This window comes from Scyliorhinus torazame, chromosome 8 (genome assembly GCF_047496885.1).
Source record: "Scyliorhinus torazame isolate Kashiwa2021f chromosome 8, sScyTor2.1, whole genome shotgun sequence".
In the NCBI taxonomy this organism is placed as follows: Eukaryota; Metazoa; Chordata; class Chondrichthyes; order Carcharhiniformes; family Scyliorhinidae; genus Scyliorhinus; species Scyliorhinus torazame.
The window spans coordinates 56,967,861-56,987,762 of record NC_092714.1 but is presented as its reverse complement, the minus strand read 5'-3'; the positions used below and the strand labels follow the sequence as shown (position 1 = coordinate 56,987,762).

Below are 19,902 nucleotides of genomic sequence, written 5' to 3'. Positions count from 1 at the left end.
GAACTGTTATATACTTAACAGGGAAGGGACAGTACCAAATATTTTTTTCAATGTAGAGTGTACTAAATGCCTGAATTGAATCTGAAAACAAGCTTTGAACGCATTTTCAGTTCCAAACTGAATAGTGCAAAAATAGAATGCCTGTCTGAGACGGAGCTGCATCGTTTAATTAGAAACCATGGCTGATGGACATCTGGAACATGTTTTCTCTCCAAGGCTATGCATGCTTGACCATTTAAACAGATTGTTGTGATCCAATTTAAATTGCAGAATAAGCTCAAGGGGCTGAATGGCCTATTTCTGGGTTAAACCAGAAAATATTTGAATTCTTTTGGAGCTGAAACTTTTGTTTCATTACAGGAGTTTTTTAAACCTGTGCAAAGCCAGAAGTGACTAAGTCCTAATACTACAGTAACACGATTGTCTTAAAATGAACACTGGTTTTAAAGTTCAATTTGTTGCACTGAAATTTTATTTTAAGGCCTGGGGTACAGTACTGGAAGTTGAGTTAAATCTCATTAAATTAATTGAATTCTTTGCTTGCTGCTCCTTAAATGCATAAATGCATGCTGTCAATAGTGAATCCAGTAAATATTGGATATTTAGCAGCTTGTACTGAAATGTTGAACTCTGCCAGCACCAGCAGAAGTATTGATCCTCATCTGACCAGTCAAATCTCGTGTCCACACAGTGTGGCCTAACTAAATTATTACAATTCGAATTCTTTTTATAAATCACCTGACTCAGTGGGTTTTTTGCTTTTGAATAATTGAGGAAAGAGCAGACTCAAATACCCCAATACAATGCTAGACGAAATGCCTCCAAGATGACCACTGTAACTAATTTGCTCGTGGCTGTATTTGATTTTGGAAAGCCACTTGCATCAATTGAAGTTATATCGATAACTGCATTTTGAGAATCACCCCTGTCCTGTGGCAGTTGAACAGTTGATTTTGTGCCAGAGAATGAAATATTCATGAAAATAGGAACAGAAATAGGCTAATGTATCCTTTTACCCCCTTGAGTCTGTTCCATCATTAGATCGCAGCTGATCCATCCGGCAACTCCATTTACTTGGCTTTTTGCTCCAAATCCCTTGGTACCCTTGCCTAACGGGTATCTATTGAGCTCAGTCTGAAATTTTCAATTGAACCATAGAAACAGAAGGAGGCCACTCTGCCCTTCGAGCCTGCTGTGCCATTTCATTATGATCATGGCTGATCATCTAACTCAAATATAATCCCACTTCCCCCTCCTATCCTTTGATCCCCTTCGCCCAAAGTGCTTTATCTAACTGCTTCTTGAAAATACAATGTTTTGGCCTTAACTTCTTCCACAGACCTTAACGAATTCCACAGGCTGACCACTCTCTGGGTGAAGAAATTTCTCATCTCTGTCCTAAATGAATACCCATATCCTCAGACTGTGACCCCTGGTTCAGGACGCGCCCACCATCGGGAGCATCTTCCTGCATCTTCCTTGTCTAGTCCTGTTAGAATAACTCCAACAAATACAATCCTAACCAATTCAATCTGTCCTTGTATACCAGTCTGGTAAACTTTGCTGCACTCCCTCTACAGCACAAGCATATTTTCCCAGATAATGAGACCTAAACTGCAGACGATACTCCAGGTGTGGCCTCACTAAGGCCCTGTATAATTGCAGCAAGACATCCCTGCTCCTGTACGCAAATCCTTTCACAATGAAGGCCAGCATACCATTTGCCTGCTTTCCCGACAGCTGTACCTGCATGCTTACCTTCAGTAACTAGTGTACGAGCACACCCAGATCTCGTTGCACATTTCCCCCCCTCTTAATTTATGGCCATTCAGATAATAGTCTGCCTTCTTGCTTTTGCGACCAAACGTGGATAAGACATAGGAGCAGAATTAGGCCACTTGGCCAATCGAGTCTGCTCCGTCGTTCAATCATGGCTGATATTTTTCTCATTCCCATTCTCATGCCTTCTCCCCATAACCCCTGATCCCCTTATTAATCAAGAACTTATCTATCTCTGGCTTAAAGACACTCGAGTGATTTGGCCTCCACAGCCTTCTGCAGCAAACCGATTCACCACCCTCTGGCTGAAGGAATTCCTCCTCATCCCTGTTTTAAAGGATCGTCCCTTTAGTCTGAGATGGTGTCCTCTGGTTCTGGTTTTTCCTACAAGTGGAAACATCCTCTCCACGTCCACTCTATCCAGGCCTCGCAGAATCCTGTAAGTTTCTATAAGATACCCAACAAGTACAGACCCAGAGTCCTCAACAGATCCTCACACGACAAGCTGTTCATTCCAGGGATCATTCTTGTGAACCTCCTCTGGAACCTTTCCAAGGCCAGCACATCATTCCTTAGATACGGGCCCAAAACTGCTCCCAATACTCCAAACCAGAGCCTTGTACAGCCTCAGAAGTACATCCCTGGTCTTGACATGAATGCTAACATTGCATTTGCCTTCTTAACTGCCGACTGAACCTGCATGTTAACCTTAAGAGAATCGGGAACAAGGACTCCCACGTCCCTTTGATTTCCTCATTTAGAAAATAGTCTATGCCTAAATTCTTCCTTCCCTCCTTCCAAAGTGCATAACCTCACACTTTTCCACATTTCATTTGCACTTCATTGCCCACTCTCCTAGCCTGCCCAAATCCTTCTGCAGTCCCCTTGCTTCCTCAATATTACCTGTTCCTCGACAGATCTTTCTCCAAATTATACTGCATCTGCCATTCATTTGCCCACTCGCTCAACTTGTCCAAATCACACTGAAGGATTTCTGCATCCTCCTCCTCGGCTCACCCTCTCACACGACAGGTGTAATCTGCAAATTTGGAAATATGGCATTTTGTTCCAGATCATTAACATATGTTCGTGAATAGTTGCGTAGAGTGAGACCCGATGCTCTCCCTCCCCCGAACCAGCCCTTTCCAGTTCCTAGAGGCTCTTAACGCCATGGCCAATGGCTCTCTGGCCAGAGCAAACAGTAACGGGGAGAGGGGGCACCCTCGGTATAGTTTAAAATACCCCGAACTCAGCCGGTTCGTGTACACACTTGCTACTGGATCCTGATAGAGCAACCGCACCCAGTCAATAAAGCCCTCACCAAACCCAAACCTTCCCAGCGCCTCCCACAGGTAATTCCACTCCACCCGACCAAAAAGCCTTCTCCGCGTCCATCGCAACCACCACCTCCGCCTCCTCTCCTTCTGAGGGTATCGTAATAACATTCAGAAGCCTTCGAACATTGGCCTTGAGTTGCCTGCCCTTAACAAATCCCGTCTGGTCTTCCACTATCACCCCTGGAACATGGTCCTCCTATCCTTGTGGCCAGTATCTAAGCAGCAGTTTGGCATCCACATTCAGTTGAGAAATTGGCCTGTGTGACCCCACATTGCTCCGGATACTTCTCCCGTTTCCGGATCAATGAAATAGAGGCCTGAGACATTGTTGGGGGGAGGACTCCCTTCTCTCTTGCTTCGTTAATGTCCTCACCAGCAGTGGGCTCAATATCTCTGAAAACGTCTTGTAGAATTCCACCGGGTAGCCGTCAGGCCCCGGGGCCTTGCCCGACTGCATGCCCTCCAGCCCCTTGATTATTTCCTCTATCTCAATTGGGGCTCCCAGCCCCTCCACCAGGTTCTTCTTCACCCTCTGGAACCTCCAGATCCAGAAACTGTCTCATCCCCTCCACTCCAGCTGGGCGTTCCGACTCCTATAATTTACTATATAAGTCCTTAAACACCTCGTTCACCCCTGCTGGGTCCAGGACCGTATTACCGTCTCTACTCTTTACTTTACCTATCTCCCTGGCCACCTCTCTTTTCCTGAGCTGGTGCGCCAACATTCTGCTTGCCTTTTCCCTGTACTCATAAGATCTCTCTCTCCTCTTTTTCCCCCCCCCCCCCTCCCCCCTTGCCTTCCTCAACTGTTCCACTGCCTTCCCTGTGGTCAACAGCCCAAACTCCACCTGTTACCTCCACCACTCCCTCAGCCCTTCGTTCGGGGCCTCCAAGTACCTCCTGTCCACCTGGAGTATCTCCTCACCTATCTCCTCAACTAACCTGTCCCCCTCAGCCCATTCCACCTTTTCTCTGTGGGCCCGTATCGAGATTAATTCTCCTCTTGACTACTGCCTTCAAAGCTTCCCAGACTGTCACTGCAGAGACCTCCCCCATATCACTTTTTCCAGTTGTTCTGGATGGACTTGTTAACCCGCCCACAGATCGCTTCATCCGCTAGCAACCTCCCATCCAGTCTCCAGAGCAGGCATTGCCCTCGCTCCACACTAACCCGTAGATCCACCCAGTGTGGGGCATGATCCGACACTGCAATTGCCGAGTACTCTGTATCCACCACCTTCGGTATTAGTGCCCTGCTCCGAACAAAAAAGTCGATGCGAGAGTATACCTTCTGCATATGTGGGGAAAAAAGGAAAATTCCTTCGTCCTCGGCCGTGCAAACCTCCATGGGTCTACTCTCCCCATCTGTTCCATAAAACCCTTCAATTCCTTTGCCACAGCCGGCCTCCTCCCCGTCCTGAATTTTGACCGGTCCAATTCCGGATCAATGACTGTATTGAAGTCCCCGCCCATGATCAGGTTGTGTGACTCCAAGTCTGGGATCTTGCCTAACACCCGTCTCATATGCTCCGAATTGGGCCGACATGGAATTTATATGTTCACAAATACCACTCGCACCCCCTCCAGCTTCCCACTCACCATTATGTACCTACCCCCCTTGTCTGACACGATTCTCCCTGCCTCGAATGACACTCGTTTGCTGATCAAGATCGCTACCCCCCTGGTCTTTGAGTCCATTCCTGCGTGGAACACTTGGCTAATCCACCCCTTCCTCAATCTCGTCTGGTCTATAACCTTTAGGTGTGTCTCTTGTAGCATTGCCACATCTGCCTTCAGTTCCCTCAAATGCACGAACATGTGAGCCCTCTTGACCGGTCCATTCAGTCCTCTCTCATTCCATGTGATCAGCCTGGACGGGGGGATTCCAACCCCCCCCTCCCCTGCCGACTAGCCATCACCCTTTTTTAGGCCAGCCTCAAGCTCGCGCCCTCTGCTTCCTTGAGTCCCCACTCGGGCTGTCGCCGTTCCTGACCTCCCATTTGTCTCCCTCTTTCTCTTTCTCCCACCCCCCATCAACAACACTAGAAACCCAATCCCCAAGTCAAGCTCCAGCTTAACACCTGCTCACCCCCCACTGTGCTTCCGAGAGTCAGCTGACCCATGCTGACTCGGTAGCTCCCGCCCCTGGCACCAAGCAGTCTGTCTCCCTCTTGTGTTCTCCTCTCTCTTTTTTTTCCCCCACCCCCCACACGAATAAACATTTTAAAAGCATCACAATCCCCACTAAAGACACATCAGAAAATTCAAAGCCCATCTTCCCCCTCCCCACTCCTAACAAGGTCCCTGCAAGACAAAGCAACCTTTAACCATCCACACAGCCCCATTATTTCACATAGAGCTACTTAAATTTATACAATCCAGCACCACAAATCGCTGCCACAGTACTTCTCCAAGGCTTGAGTGCCTTGTTTAATTTGCCTCCAGCTTCATTTCTTTAATAAAGGTCCATACTTCGCCTGGCGTTTCAAAGTAGAAGTCCCGTTCCTCATGTGTGACCCACAGACGGGCTGGGTACAACATCCTGAACTTCACCCCCTTCTTAAAGAGGGTCGTTTTTGCCCGATTGAACCCAGCTCGCCTCACTCCCAGGCCCTGATAGATGTGCAACTCGTAGTTCTCCCACTTGCTGCTCCGTTCTTTCTTGGCCCACCGCAAAACGTGTTCCTTGTCCGTGAAACGGTGAAAACGTACCACCATGGCCATTGGAGACTCATTTGCTCTGGGCTTCCTCGCGAGGGCTCTGTACGCTCTGTCCAATTCCAGGGGCCGAGGGAACGCCCCAGTCCCTATCAACTTCTCCAACATGTCCGTCACATAGGCCCTTGCATCCGATCCCTCACTGCCTTCAGGGAGGCCAATTATGAGATTCTGCCTCCGGAACCTATTCTCCAGATGCTCCAGCTTCTCCGGCATTCTTTTCTGGCGGTCGTTCATCATCCCCACCTTGGTCTCCAGCACAGTTATATACTCCTCGTGCTCGGACAACTTTTGTTCCTGGACAACTTTTGTTCCACCTCCTGGATCGCTCTTCCTTGGGTTTCCTGATTCTGAACCACTTGATCAGTCGAAGCCTTGATCGGGTCCAGAGTGTCCTCCTTCAGCTTGGTGAAGCATTCCTCTCAAAACTTCACCTGCTCCGTTGACCACTGTGCCATCTCCGCCATGCTGTCCTGTGTTACCAGCTCTACTTGCGTCTCCCTTATAGGACTTTGTTGTCTCACCTGGCCACTTTTTCTGGTCCAATTCTCCATACACTGGAGGGGGGTTTCTCCTTACTGTTACACTCTTCACCGATTTATCCCATAAAATCCAAAAAAAATGGGGGGAAAAAGGTCCAAAAGTCTGTTACAGGTGGGAGCTATCCAATGTGCGACCTACTCTTCCATGGCCTCCACCAGAAGTCGCGCTTCTTGAATGTTTGCCATTACCTAATCATTATCACCCCTTTAAATTTACCAATTGATCAAAGCCAACTCTCGTCATCATGTTGTTTCCCTTATTAAGATTCGGAACCCTAATCTCAAAATCAACTACGTCACTCTCCATCTTGATGAAAAATTCATTATAGCCGTTCACCCCCAAGGGGTCTTGCACAACTAGATTGCTAATCATTCCATTCTCATTTCACAGTATGTAGTCTAAGATGGCCTGTTGGTTCCTCAACAAATTGGTCCAGAATACCATCCTGTATACACTCCAGAATGGTATTGTGACTAATTTGACTCACCAATTTGCAGATTAAAGTTGCCCATAATCACTAATGTTCCGTTATCACATGCATCTCTAATTACCTTTTTAATGCCATTCCCAACAACAACACCACTGCAGTCTGGGGGTCTATATATGATGCCCTCTCTATACGATACCCATTATTTTTGCCCCTTGGTGTTTCTCTGCTTTATGCATATAGATTCCACATTGTCAGAGCTAATATACTTCCTCATTATTGTGTTTAATTTCCCCTGACCGAGCCAAGCAGTCCTGCAACCAACAGGTCAGATTTAAGCTCTGCAGCCTTGTCACATTCAGTTGTGAATGATGGTGGACAATTAAACAACTGAGGAATAGGCTCTGCCTATTGAATGGTGGGGTGCACAGCAAATCAATGCAATAGATGAGGCTGAAACATCTGCAGACATCTTCTGCCAGAAGTGCTGGGCAGATGGTCCATCTTGACCTCGTATAGATGTCAGCCTTCAGCCAATTCAATTCACTTCACATTATATCAAGGAAGAGCCAAAGGCCCTAGATACTCGAAAGGCTATGGGCCCTGACAACATTTGGGGAATAGTATTGAAGACGTGCTCTCAAACTAGCAGTGTCCCTAGCCAGTACAGCTTCAACACTGGCAACTACCTAGCAAAGTTCTGCAGGTATGCCCTGTACTGCAAAAAGCAGGATAAATTGAATACTCTCTCGTCAGTCTATCAAATAAAGTTATGGAAGAGATCATCGATAGTGCTATCAAGCAGCGCTCACTGACGCTCAGTTTGGGTTCTGCCAGGGCCACTCAGCTCCTGACCTCATTACAGCCTTGGGCCCAAAAAGAAGGGAGGTGAGAGTGTCTGCTTTTTACATCCAGGCAGCATTCATCAAGGAGCCCTTGGGGGTGTTGGGGAAAACTCTTCACTGATTGGAGTCATACCTAGTACAAAGGAAATTGGAGGTCAATCTGTCTCTGCCCCAGGGCATCACTGCCAGAGTACCTCCGTGTTGTATTCTAGGCCTAAATATCGCTTGCTGCTTAATCTGTGACCTTCCTTCCATCAGTCCAACTATGTGCGGGTTAGGTGGGGGTTACAGGGTAGTGGGCCTAGGTAGGGTGGAGGATTGGTGCAGACTCAATGGGCTGAATGGCTGTCTTCTGCACTATGGCTGTAGCAATTCTATTGGGTCAGAAGTGATGTTTACTGTGCCGTGATGTTTACTGTGCCATCATGTTCACCATTTACAATTCGGATGTTGAAACAGCCCACAGCCAAATGCAAATAGACCTGGACAACCTTAGGCTGATGTGGCACAAATGGATGCCAGGCAATGATCATCTCTACATGACACAGGTGATGGTATTCCATTTAAAATTTGGGGGTTCATTGTGGTGTTTCGCAAAGCTGGCTTCTGTGTCTGTCTTGTGTAAATATTTTTGTAACTTTTTTTATTGCACATTTAATATTTTCACTACAATACACAACACCTTTTTTCCCCCACCCCTACTCTTTGACATCAACTAGGTCCCCAAAATGTAAAACAAACAAACCCCATCTCTGGTGGAACCCCTCGGAGCAAATTTCACCTTCTCCAAATACAGGATTCCCCCATCCATGCTGAGGCACTGGGAGGCGAAGCTGACCTCCACCCCAAAGTCGCCTGTGAGCAATCAGCGAGGAGAAAGTTAAAACGTCTGCCCCTGTTTGCAGTTCCGGCAGGTCTGACAACCCAAATATGGCCTCCAGGGGACCCATGGTGCTGAGAAACTATCCCCAATATTTCTCCAAATTCGGGCAGGGCCAGAACATATGGATATGATTGGCTGGGTGCCTCCCAACCACTCGTAACTATCCTCAAACAGCTGGCTCATCCTTGCCTTCGTTAAGTGTGCTCGATACACCACTTAACTGAATCAGCCCCAGACCCCTCACGAGGCCAAATCGTTGACGCTTCGCGCCATAATCCTTCTTCCAGCCCCATCCCCAACTCTTGCTCCCACTTGGCCTTAATCCCTTCCATAAACTCCTTGTCCTCCTCCATAATTCTGCTGTAGATTGCTGAGAGGACTCCACTCTCCAACCCTCCCCCACAGCACCTCCAATAACAGGGAGCACTGTGCCACCGGGAAGCTCGGGGAAATCTTGCTTGCAGAATTCCGCAATGGGCTGGAGCCCATTCTTCACCCCCAGCTCCTCCTTGCGAATCTCCCCTCCATAAACAGATCCTTCATCTCTTCCATCCCTTTCTCCCCACACCCACCCTTCCTGGCTCAAACCCATGTTTCCCTCTTATCGGCATCACCCTCAAATTAAATTAATTAAACAGGAGTCCACTTGGCTGCAAGGTTTAGAACATCGGGTGTTAAATCATGCATTTGCAGCAAATAGGAATTTTCTGTAAGTGAATATGCAGCGGGGAGAAATTTGCAATATTAAATGAGGAAGGGATTGCTGTTTTCAGTTAAATTTCAAAGGGAAGTAAATGATTTTGCAGCTTGGTAGGGTTTCATAAATTAAGGCAAGGTTATTAAATGTTGGGGAGAACCTCAAAAGATTTTTATGTTCTGGGATAGTTGAGGGACATGGAATAAAACATGAAAGAGACCAGAATGTGTGGAGTTTTTTTGTATGGCCATGTGAGACCTCCTGAGGTGCTGCTTTGCTGTCGACTTGCTGTGAAGTGGCAGAGTGAAGCAACATTACAACTAAGCAGAAAAGTGTCTGTTTTTCAGAAAGCAGGGTTTCACTTTGAATCATAGAATTTCTATATTTGGTCCATAGGATCTGCACTGACCTTCTGAAAGCGCCCTATCTCAGTAGCCCCACCTAACTTGCGCATCTTTGGACTGTGGAAAGAAATGCGCACAGGCAGAAAGTGAAAATTCCACACACAGTAGCCCAATGCCACTGTTGAACCTGGGCTCCCTGGCGCTGTGAGGTAGCAGTGCGAACGGCTGTGCCACCTGCTGCCCTTTGTTTCTTGAATATCCACAGCAAAATAGGAGAGTCCTGAAATATGCCTTTCCTACAGAAACAACCCTGTGGTGTTTACTTGAGTCTTATCAAAGTATGAGTCTCTTTAGGAGAATACTGAGACTAGTTTTAACTCGGTAAATGTAATCATACAATCCCCACAGTGCAGAAGGGGGCCATTCAGCTTGTTGAGTCTGCACCGACCCTTCAAATGAGCACACTACCTATGTCCACCCTGCCCTTACCCTGTAACCTAATCTGCACATCCCTGGACACTAAGACAAATTTATCACGGTCAATCCACCTACCTAACCATGTTTGGACTGTGGGAGGAAATCGGAGCACCCGGAGGAAAGCCAAGCAGACACTGGGAGAATGCACAAACTCCACACAGACTGTCAGCCATGGCCGGAATTGAACCCTGAGGCAGTGGTGCTAACCACTATGCCACCGTGCTTGAGTGTTTAAATTTACTTTTGCTAGTAAATATTAATTTCATGTTTTTAAAATACAGGTGGCAAGGTGGTGCACCGAGGACCTGGGTTCGGTCTCGGCCCCGGGTCACTGTGTGGAGTTTGCACATTCTCCCTGTGTCTGCGTGGGTCTCACCCACAAACCCAAAAGATGTGCAGGGTAGGTGGATTGGCCATGCTAAATTGCCCCTTAATTGGGAGGAAAAAAGAATTGGGCACTCCATTTTAATGCATGCCTTCTGAATTCAGGGAACATATCTTGTGGTCAGAATACAAAAAAGCAGTTGATATGGCTTCTCAGGTACTGAAGCAATCCATGTCCAAATGCAGCAAGACCTGGACAATATCCAGTCTTGGGCTGACAAAGTGGCAAGTTACATTCTCAATAGCATTATCTTTTTTTAAAAAAATATGTTTTATTGAAATTTTTTTTCCCAAACAACAATTTTTCCCCTCATACAAAGCAAACGCAACAATAACAATACAGAAATTTTTAACAATACACAAGTAACAAAACCCCTTTATCTTTGACCTAAACTAAACTAACCCCCCCACCCCCTCCCCCTGGGTTGCTGCTGCTGGTCATCTGTCTTCCCTCTAACGTTCCCCTAGGTAGTCGAGAAATGGCTGCCACCGCCTGGTGAACCCTTGAGCCGATCCTCTCAGGGCAAACTTTATCTGCTCCAGTTTAATGAACCCCGCCATATCATTTACCCAGGCCTCCAGTCCGGGGGGTTTCGCCTCCTTCCACATGAGTAGGATCCTGCGCCGGGCTACTAGGGACGCAAAGGCCACAACGTCGGCCTCTTTCGCCTCCTGCTCTTCCGCAACTCCAAATAGAGCTAACCCCCAGCCTGGTTTGACCCGGGCCTTCACCACCCGCGAAATCACTCCCGTCACTCCCTTCCAGTGCCGGGCACGCCCAAAACATATGTGCGTGGTTTGCCGGGCTCCCGCCACACCTCTCACATTTGTCCTCCACTCCAAAGAACCTGCTCAATCTTGCTCCCGTTATGTGTGCTCTATGTAGCACCTTAAATTGAATCAGGCTAAGCCTGGCGCATGAGGAAGAGGAATTTACCCTGCTTAGGGCATCAGCCCCACAAACCCTCCTCTATCTCCTCCCCTAGTTCTTCTTCCCACTTTCCTTTTAGTTCGCCCACCGACTCCTCCCCCTCTTCCCTCATCTCTCGGTAAATCTCTGACACCTTGCCCTCTCCGACCCACACCCCTGAAAGCACCCTGTCCTGTATCCCCTGTGTCGGGAGCAACGGAAATTCCCCCACCTGTTGTCTAGTAACTCAATAGCATTATCATCGCTGAATCCCCCACAATTAACATCCTGGGGGTGACCATTGATCATAAACTGAACTGGATTAGCCCCATTAATACTGTGGCTACCAGGGCAGGTCAAAAGGCTAGGAATCCTACGGTGAGTAACTCTCCTCCTGCCCCCCCCCCCCAAAGCCTGTCCACCATCTACAAGTCAGGAGCGTAATGGAATATTCTCCACTTGTCTGGATGAGTGCAGCTCCAACAACATTCGAGGAAGTCAACACCATTCAGGACAAAGCAGCCCGCTTGATTGCTACGCCTTCCACCAACATTGAAACCCTACACCATTGAACAGTGGCAGCCGCGTGTGCCATCTACAAGACGCACTGCAGTAACTCACCCAAGGTTCCTCAGGCAACACCTTCCAAACACACAACCACTGCCATCTCTAAGGACAAGAGCAGCAGATACCTGGGAGCCCCACCACCTGGAAGTTCCCCTATTTGGAAATTATATTGCCATTCCTTCACTGTCGTTGGGGCAACATCCTGGAAGTCCCTCTCTAACAGCACAGTGGGTTGACCTACACCTAGAGGGCTGGAGCGGTTCAAAAATGCAACTAGAGGGCCAACTAGGTATTGGGCTTTCTGAAGGGCCAACTAGGTATTGGGCTTTCTGAAGGGCCAACTAGGTATTGGGCTTTCTGAAGGGCCAACTAGGGATGGGGGCTCTATCTGAAGGACCAACTAAGGATGGGGGCTCGATCTGAAGGGCCAACTGGGGATGGGGGCTCGATCTGAAGGGCCAACTAGGGATGGGGGCTCGATCTGAAGGGCCAACTAGGGATGGGGGCTCGATCTGAAGGGCCAACTAGGGATGGGGGCTCTATCTGAAAGGCCAACTGGGGATGGGGGCTCTAGCTGAAGGGCCAACTGGGGATGGGGGCTCTCTGAAGGGCCAACTAGGGATGGGTTATAAATGCTGGCTTAACAATCGACACCCACATCCCGTAAATTAATTTTTTTAAAAAACAAACCTCTTTGGCAGCACCTTTTAACACCCACAACCTCTACCACCTCGAAGAAGCAGCAGAGACATGGGAAGCACCACCACCTGCAAGTCCCTTTCCAAACTCCACGCCATCCTGACTTAAAATTATATCTTTGTTCATTTATGGGAGGTGGTGGCATTATGGTATTATCACTGGACTAGTAACCACAGCCCCAGAGTAATGCTGTGCCTTTGGTCCCTTGTTTAAGAACAGCCTTCAACACCGGATTGAGCAAGCCAATATACTGTTACAATCCTTTAAATATAGGAAGCGTGCTTATTAGGCAAGGGAAGTGTTGATGGGCATAACCTTACGAGGGGCTTTGGTTAATTGTTTACAACAACACTTGAGCATAACTAGATCAAGCCTTGAAACTAAAGATGTTCCCACAGAACCTAGCCATCCAGTTGCCCAACTCCACAAGGTTTTATCTCCTTTTGGATTTTCCCTGCCAAATAGTTGTCTGGGATATAGGTGCAGCACTGCCCCTATCCGAGTACAAGTTCCCCCCCACCCCCTTTTCAGCAAGAACATAGTCGAGCCGTTTGCAGGGCCATGATGTGAATAGCTACCGTTTCTGCATTTATTTTAACTAGGGCTTCAGAGATGTCATTGCCCACATTTTCCAGGACAGATGCCATGTTAATAGGCTCCTTTGCCAGCTTAGTCCCATAAAAAGGGATGGGAATGGAAAAGAATCTTTCCATCTCCGTGATGGCGCTCCTCAAGGGAGATTGTCAGAAGTAGAATTACGAATAAAGGGGGGCAACATACCCCAAATAAGATCCTGTCCAAGTGCATGGTAGCCAGGGATAGGCCTTGTGCCACAGAAAGTATCATTATAATGGGCGAAGTGGACCACAGCCTCAGGATACCAGTGCTCAAGAGGTTGCCTCCACTGATGAGATTGTGAAGACCTGTCAATAGGGAGGCATCTTTGGACCAGCCATTAGTAATAGTTTGCTCATGTAATGTAATACATTTCACTGCCTCGTGCATGTCAAACTAGTGAATGCAATTGCTGTGTCCTACCTCATGGTCCCCTTACCGTTTGCTGGTTAGGCACATGGAACATCTCTGATTTTTGAGGTGGTGGGTGGTTCTATATATGAGGGCCCATTTGTAAGTGGGCTGGTACCACCCAGAGAAAGCAGCCAAAAGATAACCCGCTGACATTTTTTTAATGTTACCTGCTATGTCAATCGGGTAGCTATTCCCTACACGTGAGGTTGCCCCCTCATGGGAGGATAATGAGCGGGAGAAGCTCTGGAAGGTATATCATTCAGCTGTTTCGGATGTGTTAAAAGGGATGGGAATGTAATCCAACAGCTGGAGAGGTTGCAGTCTTTGGCATATGGATAGGACATGTAAGGGAAGGTGCTAACATTGGGAACCTGTCTGGGCATGGCATAGCTGGTATGGCTGGTCAAGGGAAAGCAAGGAATGCAAAACTTTAGCAAGCAATGGATACAACAATGTGGTAAACATATTGGCAAATAACTTTCCTCTTTTTTTAAAGAGGGAGGAGTTTTAATCACTCTGCTAGTTTAATGTGAAATGCACGATTCCAAGCTTTCTTCCCCTGGACTTTAACAGCTGCTTGGATAGTCAGTGACACTTGATAGGGTCCTTCCCACTTGGCACCCAGAGGTTCTTTATGTACTTCATGTAAACCCAAACTCCAGGGATGATGTGTCCTCCTTCTGGTGGATCCCCCTAGACCGTCGATACCTGGTGAGAAGCAGAACTCGTAGCATTTGTTAGATTCCGACCATATTCTAATAAGGCATCACTCATCAAGTGACAATCAGCTCTTTGCAAATCAATTATTCCTTGCAGAAACATGGGTCTCCCGTTATGATTTCAAGCGGGTCTTAGACCTGTAGTTCTATTAGGAGTTGCCCTAATACTGCTCAGGACTATTGATAATGCCTGGGGCCACGGCATTCCTTCCTGATGTTTGGCAAGTCTGTGTTTTGGAGTTTGGTTCAAACGTTCCACTTGCCCTGACGATTCTGGGGGATGAAGACAATGCAAGTCCCAGGTAATGTTTGGTAATCTACAGACCTCTTGGCAGACGGGCACCTCTAAAGTGAGTTCTCTGGTCAGTCAATGTTGTCTTTTTTTTAAATGTATTTTATTCCAAGCATATTCAAAAATACAAAATAAATAATCTGGGGAGCATTCCCCAACTCTCAATTTTACAGTCTGTACAAGTTCTCTCTCCCTCTCCCCATTCCGACAATGAACAATTCCTCAAACATGGTAACAAACAATCCCACTGTGCATCAAAGCCCTCCACTGAGCCCCTCAATTTAAACTTAATCTTCTCTGATAACCGAAGGAAGTTGTACAGGTCCCCTAGCCAGGCTGCCACCCCCCAGATGGTGTTGTTGACTGCCATTCCAGCAAAATTCTCCACCAGGCAACCAGAGAGGCAATGGCCATTACATCGGACTTCCTCCCCTCCATCAGCTCCGGCACATCCAATACCCCAAAAATCTTCCCTGTCTGGCCCGAGCTCTACCCTTACAAGCTTTGCTAGCGTCCCGAACACTCCTGCTCAATATCTCTCTAATTTCTCACCCCCCCAGAACATGTGTGTGGTTTGCTGGTCCTCACCCACACTTCTCGCACTCATCTGCCACCCACTGGTAGATCCCACTCATCCTCACCTGAGTCATGTGTGCCACCTTGAACTGTATCAAACTCCTCCTCGCACACTAGGTCAAATTCACCCTGTGCAGTGCATCACTCCACACTTCCCAATCTTCCCGCCTACAACTCCTCCCATTTCTCCTTGATCCTCACCACTTGTGCTCCTCCCATTCCACTTCCGGAGCCGTTCCAAAAAGGCATATTTTGGCAGCCTGGAAAATCCTTTCCGTAACTTCTGTATGAAGCCCCTCATCTGTAAATATCGAAATTCACTGCCCTTCGGGAGGTCTACCCTCTCCCTCCACTCCTCCAGACTTGTGAACCTCTCCTCCAAATATAAATCCCTCACCTACCCCACCTCCTATACATACCATCCGTCTCCCCCGGTTTGAATCCATGGTTCTCTTGGTCCCCTTACCGTTTGCTGGTTAGGCACATGGAACATCTCTGATTTTGAGGTGGTGGGTGGTTCTATATATGGTATCTATAACACCAATATCCCATCCATCCTATGTTTCTCCTCCGCTGGCTCCAAACCCTAATCGTGGACTTTCACCTGGGCTCTCTTGTATCTCAGTGCCAGTGGTAGTGCCGCCAACACCATGGCCTTCAGGCTGGACCCTACAGGACTCTTCCTCCATCTTAACCCATTCTAACCCTTCTCCTTCCCATCACAGCCTCATCCACATTTGCTGCCCAATAGTAGTGCAGCAGGTTCAGTAACGCCAACCCCCTCTCTGCCTCTGTAGCAGGGCTCTCTTTACCCTTGGCACCTTCTCCACCCATATAACGTCCGAGATTACTGCATCCAGCTTCCAGAAGAAGGCCTTCAGAATAACGATCGGGAGTGTCTGGAATACGAGTAGGAAACTTGGCAGAACATTCATTTTCATCACTTGGACCCTCCCCACCAGCATCAAGTGCAGCATATCTCACCTAAAGTCCTCCTTTATCCCCTCCACTAACGTAAGTTCCATAAGTTCCACTCTCATCCACTCCATCACCTGAATCCCCACATACCTAAACCTATTCCTGACTGCTCAAAATGGCAAAACCCTAAATTAGCTCCCTGACCAACCTTGTTCACCGGGAACACCTCGCTTTCCCCCGCGTTCAACGTATAATCTGAGAAAGCCTCGAACATGAAAAAAATGAAATAAAAATTGCTTATTGTCACAAACGGGCTTCAAAGAAGTTGCTGTGAAAAGCCCCTAGTCTCCACATTCCGACACCTGATCGGGGAGGCTGGTATGGGAATTGAACCCACGCTGCTGGCCTTGGTCTGCTTTACAAGCCAGCTTTTTAGCCCACTGTGCTGAACCTATCTAAGCATCTCTAAGCTCAATCCTCCCCATACACTCCAGCGGGTCTGATACATATAACAGCAGGTCATGCGCACACAGCGACACCCTTATAATCCCCTGCCACTCTGCTCAGGCCCATTGCCATGGGCTCCAGCGCAAACAACAGCGGACATCCCTGCCTCGTTCCTCTATGCAACCAGATACTCCGTGAGCTCATCTCGTTGGTCCGTACACTCTCTCCACCGGAGCCATGTACAGCAGATGCACCCATACCACAAACTTTGGCCCAATCCTTCCTCGGCCCTCTAATAGATACTGCCACTCCACCTGGTCAAATGCATTCTCTGTGACTATAGACACCACCACCTGCACTACCACTGATCTGTGGACACGTCTGGAATCTCTCCCAGCAGCCCCTCATGAATCCCATGCCGTGCCAATTTGTACATTTTCATGCACCAACACCCTGCTCACTGTCACGTATCTTCCACCTGGGTGTTGCACTTACAAATCCAGTCTTTTTACTCAACAGAATGGTCACCCCCTGCGACTTTGAGTCAAACCCCAAGTGAAATACTTGATCTCTCACTCGGAGGTGCATCTCCTGCAGAAAGACCACCCCGCCTTCAGACTTCAGTGCACAAAGGCCTGAGATCTGTTCACTGGCCCGTTCAGCCCCCGCGTGTTCCTGTTCACTGGCCCGTTCAGCCCCCGCGTGTTCCATGTTATGAGCCTTACCGGAAGCTTGTGCCTCCACTTCCCTGCACTGCCCGTCATCCGCCCCTACCAATTTTATCCTCTTTAATTTCGCCCTAAACCAGGCCCATCCAAGGTGGCCCCCTTCTCTGCCCATGACCACACCTCTCCTCCAAACCATTTCCCATTTTTAAATTTGAAGTACCCAATTCATTTTTTTCTAATTGAGGGCCAATTTAGTGTGGCCAATCCATCTACCTTGCACAACTTTGGGTCGTGGGGTGGTCACGCAGAATGTGAAAACTCCACACTGAGAGTGACCCGGGGTCGGGATCGAACCCAGGTCCTCAGTGGGGTGAGGCAGCAATGCTACCACTAAGTCACTGTGCAGCCCCTCTCTCCGCCAACCCTGCCACGTTGTCTCCCTCCCTTCTCCCCCTCCCTCCCTCCCTTCTCCCCCTCCCTCCCTTCCCTTCTCCCCCTCCCTCCCTTCCCTTCTCCCCCTCCCTCCCTTCCCTTCTCCCCCTCCCTCCCTTCCCTTCTCCCCCTCCCTCCCTTCCCTTCTCCCCCTCCCTCCTTCCCTTCTCCCCCTCCCTCCCTTCCTTCTCCCCCTCCCTCCCTTCCCTTCTCCCCCTCCCTCCCTTCCCTTCTCCCCCTCCCTCCCTTCCTTCTCCCCCTCCCTCCCTTCCCTTCTCCCCCTCCCTCCCTTCCCTTCTCCCCCTCCCTCCCTTCCCTTCTCCCCCTCCCTCCCTTCCTTCTCCCCTCCCTCCCTTCCCTTCTCCCCCTCCCTCCCTTCCCTTCTCCCCTCCCTCCCTTCCCTTCTCCCCCTCCCTCCCTTCCCTTCTCCCCCTCCCTCCCTTCCCTTCTCCCCCTCCCTCCCTTCCCTTCTCCCCCTCCCTCCCTTCCCTTCTCCCCCTCCCTCCCTTCCCTTCTCCCCTCCCTCCCTTCCCTTCTCCCCTCCCTCCCTTCCCTTCTCCCCCTCCCTCCCTTCCCTTCTCCCCCTCCCTCCCTTCCCTTCTCCCCCTCCCTCCCTTCCCTTCTCCCCCTCCCTCCCTTCCCTTCTCCCCCTCCCTCCCTTCCCTTCTCCCCCTCCCTCCCTTCCCTTCTCCCCCTCCCTCCCTTCCCTTCTCCCCTCCCTCCCTTCCCTTCTCCCCCTCCCTCCCTTCCCTTCTCCCCCTCCCTCCCTTCCCTTCTCCCCCTCCCTCCCTTCCCTTCTCCCCCTCCCTCCCTTCCCTTCTCCCCCTCCCTCCCTTCCCTCTCCCCTCCCTCCCTTCCCTCTCCCCCTCCCTCCCTTCCCTCTCCCCCTCCCTCCCTTCCCTCTCCCCCTCCCTCCCTTCCCTCTCCCCCTCCCTCCCTTCCCTCTCCCCCTCCCTCCCTTCCCTCTCCCCCTCCCTCCCTTCCCTCTCCCCCTCCCTCCCTTCCCTCTCCCCCTCCCTCCCTTCCCTCTCCCCCTCCCTCCCTTCCCTCTCCCCCTCCCTCCCTTCCCTCTCCCCCTCCCTCCCTTCCCTCTCCCCCTCCCTCCCTTCCCTCTCCCCCTCCCTCCCTTCCCTCTCCCCCTCCCTCCCTTCCCTCTCCCCCTCCCTCCCTTCCCTCTCCCCCTCCCTCCCTTCCCTCTCCCCCTCCCTCCCTTCCCTCTCCCCCTCCCTCCCTTCCCTCTCCCCCTCCCTCCCTTCCCTCTCCCCCTCCCTCCCTTCCCTCTCCCCCTCCCTCCCTTCCCCTCTCCCCCTCCCTCCCTTCCCTCTCCCCCTCCCTCCCTTCCCTCTCCCCCTCCCTCCCTTCCCTCTCCCCCTCCCTCCCTTCCCTCTCCCCCTCCCTCCCTTCCCTCTCCCCCTCCCTCCCTTCCCTCTCCCCCTCCCTCCCTTCCCTCTCCCCCTCCCTCCCTTCCCTCTCCCCCTCCCTCCCTTCCCTCTCCCCCTCCCTCCCTTCCCTCTCCCCCTCCCTCCCTTCCCTCTCCCCCTCCCTCCCTTCCCTCTCCCCCTCCCTCCCTTCCCTCTCCCCCTCCCTCCCTTCCCTCTCCCCCTCCCTCCCTTCCCTCTCCCCCTCCCTCCCTTCCCTCTCCCCCTCCCTCCCTTCCCTCTCCCCCTCCCTCCCTTCCCTCTCCCCCTCCCTCCCTTCCCTCTCCCCCTCCCTCCCTTCCCTCTCCCCCTCCCTCCCTTCCCTCTCCCCCTCCCTCCCTTCCCTCTCCCCCTCCCTCCCTTCCCTCTCCCCCTCCCTCCCTTCCCTCTCCCCCTCCCTCCCTTCCCTCTCCCCCTCCCTCCCTTCCCTCTCCCCCTCCCTCCCTTCCCTCTCCCCCTCCCTCCCTTCCCTCTCCCCCTCCCTCCCTTCCCTCTCCCCCTCCCTCCCTTCCCTCTCCCCCTCCCTCCCTTCCCTCTCCCCCTCCCTCCCTTCCCTCTCCCCCTCCCTCCCTTCCCTCTCCCCCTCCCTCCCTTCCCTCTCCCCCTCCCTCCCTTCCCTCTCCCCCTCCCTCCCTTCCCTCTCCCCCTCCCTCCCCCTCCCTCTCCCCCTCCCTCCCCCTCCCTCTCCCCCTCCCTCCCCCTCCCTCTCCCCCTCCCTCCCCCTCCCTCTCCCCCTCCCTCCCCCTCCCTCCCCCTCCCTCTCCCCCTCCCTCTCCCCCTCCCTCTCCCCCTC

General features: G+C 50.5%; 1 protein-coding gene across 6 annotated transcripts in view; it reads left to right on the top strand.

The window, feature by feature from the left end:
• Positions 1-19,902, top strand: part of tagln3b (transgelin 3b) — a 44,117-nt gene that overhangs the window by 1,385 nt on the left and 22,830 nt on the right. For 2 of the 6 annotated variants that reach the window (XM_072513653.1, XM_072513652.1), the window contains exon 2: positions 8,109-8,197. The exons of the other annotated variants lie outside the window; for them this stretch is intronic. In XM_072513653.1, the coding sequence (XP_072369754.1) occupies positions 8,120-8,197 (78 nt within the window). In that variant the 5' untranslated portion in view covers positions 8,109-8,119. The remainder of the gene's footprint in view (positions 1-8,108; positions 8,198-19,902) is intronic. 6 annotated transcript variants of the gene reach the window in all.